Raw genomic sequence first — 3,577 nt, 5'->3', positions numbered from 1 at the left:
GTCTCTGCTTTTTAATATGCTGTCTAGGTTGATCATAACTTTCCTTCCAAGGAGTAAGCGTCTTTTAATTTCATGGCTGTAATCACCATCTGCAGTGATTTTGGAGCCCAGAAAAATAAAGTCAGCCAGTTTCCACTGTTTCCCCTTCTATTTGCCATGAAGTGAGGGGACCAAATGCCATCGTCTTAGTTTTCTTAATGTTGAACTTTAAGCCAACTTTTTCACTCTCCTCTTTCACTTTCATCAAGAGGCTCTTTATTCTTCACTTTCTGCCATAAAGGTGGTGTCATCTGCATATCTGAGGTTATTGATATTTCTCCCAGCATCTAGATTCCAGCTTGTGCTTCCTCCAGCCCAGCATTTCTCATGATGTACTCTGCATATAAGTTAAATAAGCAGGGTGTCAATATACAGCCTTGACGTGCTCCTTTTCCTATTTGGATCCAGTCTGTTTCTCCATATACAGTTCTAACTGTTGCTTCCTAATCTGCATACAGGTTTCTCAGGAGGCAGGTCAGGTGGTCTGGTATTCCCATCTGTTGAAGAATTTTCCACAGTTTATTGTGATCCACACAGTCAAAGGCTTTGGCATAGTCAATAAAGCAGAAATAGATGCTTTTCTGGAACTCTTGCTTTTTCCATGATCCAGCAGATGTTGGCAATTTGATCTCTGGTTCCTCTGCCTTTTCTAAAACCAGCTTGAACGTCTGGAAGTTCACGGTTCACGTATTGCTGAAGCCTGGCTTGGAGAATTTTGAGCATTACTTTACTAGCATGTGAGATGAGTGCAATTGTGTGGTACTTTGAGCACTCTTTGGCATTTCCTTTCTTTGGAATTGGAATGAAAACTGAACTTTTCCAGTCCTGTGGCCACTGCTGAGTTTTCCAAATTTGCTAACATATTGAGTGCAGCACTCTCACAGCATCCTCTTCCAGGATTTGAAATAGCTCAACTGGAATTCCATCACCTCCACTAGATTTGTTTGTGGAGATGCTTCCTAAGGCCCACTTGACTTCACATTCCAGGATGTTTGGCTATAGGTGAGTGATCACACCATCGTTATTATCTGGGTCACAAAGATCTTTTTTGTACAGTTCTGTGTATTCTTGCCACCTCTTCTTAATTCTTCTGCTTCTGTTAGGTCCATACCCTTTCTGTCCTTTATCGAGCCCATCTTTGCATGAAATGTTCCCTTGGTATCTCTAATTTTCTTGAAGAGATCTCTAGTCTTTCCCATTCTATTGTTTTCCTCTATTTCTTTGCATTGATTGCTGAGGAAGGCCTTCTTATCTCTCCTTACTATTCTTTGGAACTCTGCATTCAGCTACTTATATCTTTCCTTTTCTCCTTTGCTTTTCTCTTCTCTTCTTTTCACAGCTATTTGTAGGGCCCCCTCAGACAGCCATTTTGCCTTTTTGCATTTCTTTTTCTTGGGGATGGTCTTGATCCCTGTCTCCTGTACAATGTCACGAACCTCTGGCTATAGTTCTTCAGACACTCTATCAGATCTAGTCCCTTAAATCTATTTCTCACTTCCACTGTATAATCATAAGGGATTTGATTTAGGTCATACCTGAATGGTCTAGTGGTTTTCCCTACTTTCTTCAATTTAAGTCTGAATTTGGCAATAAGGAGTTCATGATCTGAGCCACAGTCAGCTCCCGGTCTTGTTTTTGCTGACTATATAGAGCTTCTCCATCTTTGGCTGCAAAGAATATAATCAATCTGACTTCGGTGTTGACCATCTGGTGATGTCCATGTGTAGAGTCTTCTCTTGTGTTGTTGGAAGAGGGTGTTTGCTATGACCAGTGCTTACCCTTGCCAACACTCTATTAGCCTTTGCCCTGCTTCATTCTGTACTCTAAGGCCAAATTTGCCTGTTACTCCAGGTGTTTCTTGACTTCCTACTTTTGCATTCCAGTCCCCTATAGTGTAAAGGACATCTTTTTTGGGTGTTAGTCCTACAAGGTCTTGTAGGTCTTCATAGAGCCATTCAACTTCAGCTCCTTCAGCATTACTGGTCACGGCATAGACTTGAATTACCGTGATATTGAATGGTTTGCCTTGGAAACAAACAGATTGTTCTGTTGTTTTTGAGATTGCATCCAAGTACTGCTTTTCGGACTCTTTTGTTGACTATGATGGCTACTCCATTTCCTCTAAGGGATTCCTGTGCACAGTAGTAGATATAATGGTCATCTGAGTTAAATTCACCCATTCCAGTCCTTTTTAGTTCGTTGATTCCTAGAATGTCAGCGTTCACTCTTGCCACCTCCTTTTTGACCACTTACAATTTGCCTTGGTTCATGGACCTAACATTCCAGGTTCCTATGTAATATTGCTCTTTACAGCATCAGACCTTGCTTCTATCACCAGTCACATCCGCAACTGGGTGTTGTTTTTGCTTTAGCTCCATCCCTTCATTCTTTCTGGAGTTATTTCTCCACTGATCTCCAGTAGCATATTGGGCACCTACCAACCCGAGGAGTTTATGTTTAAGTGACCTATCTTTTTGCCTTTTCATACTGTTCATGGGGTTCTCAAGGCAAGAATACTGAAGTGGTTTTCCATTCCCTTCTCCAGTGGACCACATTCTGTCAGACCTCTCCACCATGACCATCTTGGGTGGCCCCACATGGCATGGCTTAGTTTCATTGAGTTAGACAAGGCTGTGGTCCATGTGATCAGATTGGTTAGTTTTCTGTGATTGTGGTTTCAGTCTGTCTGCCCTCTGATGCCCTCTCTTAGAACCTACCATCTTACTTGGGTTTCTCTTACCTTGGATGTTGGGTATCTCTTCATGGCTGCTCCAGCAAAGTGCAGCCACTGCTCCTTACCTTGGATGTCGGATATCTCCTCACGCCGCCACTCCTGACCTTGGACATGGGGTATCTTCTCTTGCCATCGCTCCTGAACTTGGACGTGGGGTAACTCCTCTGAGCCGCTGCTCCTGCTAATAAATTAACTTATTAGCAGCCACCTAAGGTGTTCATTCTGACTGAATTCTCAGGTTTGTGCTGTTATAGAACAGGCAACAGATCCAAAGGAAATGGGACACAGAGGGCAGTTGTTTTGTGTGCTGAGAGTTACTAAGTCAGAAGCCATAGAAAAGAGGGCAAAAACCTGGCAGGATCCTGGGAAACCAAGTACTGTTATCACTAATTGAGGGAGAGTTACCTGGGCAGACTAAACTTGAGATAGATGAAGGATCTGGTTGCTGAGGAATCTCTGCCCACAAGCTTGTTTGTAACCACAACACTCTTCCAACTGCCAATGTGATCTCATTGGAAAATCATACCAACTGGGTATTAAATAAATCAAGCAGTGCAGAGCTATAAACAGTAGTAACCACAATGTATCAAGTATTGACTTCTTTTTATTTTTAATTACAGTTCCTGTATGTGAATGTGGGTCTGCTGCCAAAATGGAGACAGAGGCCCACCGAGTGAAGGTGAGAGCACCCTCCTGTGCCTCTTGCCGCTCACTCTCCTCCCCTCAGGAAGCAGTTAAGCTCTGCTGCCCATGCCTTCGTGGATATATTGGAATATTGTATATAGTTTGGAAGGTGATGAATTT

General features: G+C 42.7%; 1 protein-coding gene across 1 annotated transcript in view; it reads right to left on the bottom strand.

Moving 5' to 3' along the window:
• Positions 1–2,886, bottom strand: part of B2M (beta-2-microglobulin) — a 39,982-nt gene extending 37,096 nt beyond the window's left edge. Inside the window, exon 1 of the mRNA XM_010845243.1 lies at positions 2,839–2,886. Coding sequence (XP_010843545.1) covers positions 2,839–2,886 — 48 coding nt within the window. The remainder of the gene's footprint in view (positions 1–2,838) is intronic.
• Positions 2,887–3,577: the final 691 nt, after the last annotated feature.

The sequence above is a fragment of the Bison bison genome, unplaced genomic scaffold (genome assembly GCF_000754665.1).
Source record: "Bison bison bison isolate TAMUID 2011002044 unplaced genomic scaffold, Bison_UMD1.0 scf7180017864213, whole genome shotgun sequence".
Taxonomy (NCBI): domain Eukaryota; kingdom Metazoa; phylum Chordata; class Mammalia; order Artiodactyla; family Bovidae; genus Bison; species Bison bison.
This window is presented reverse-complemented; position numbering and strand designations above follow the sequence as displayed.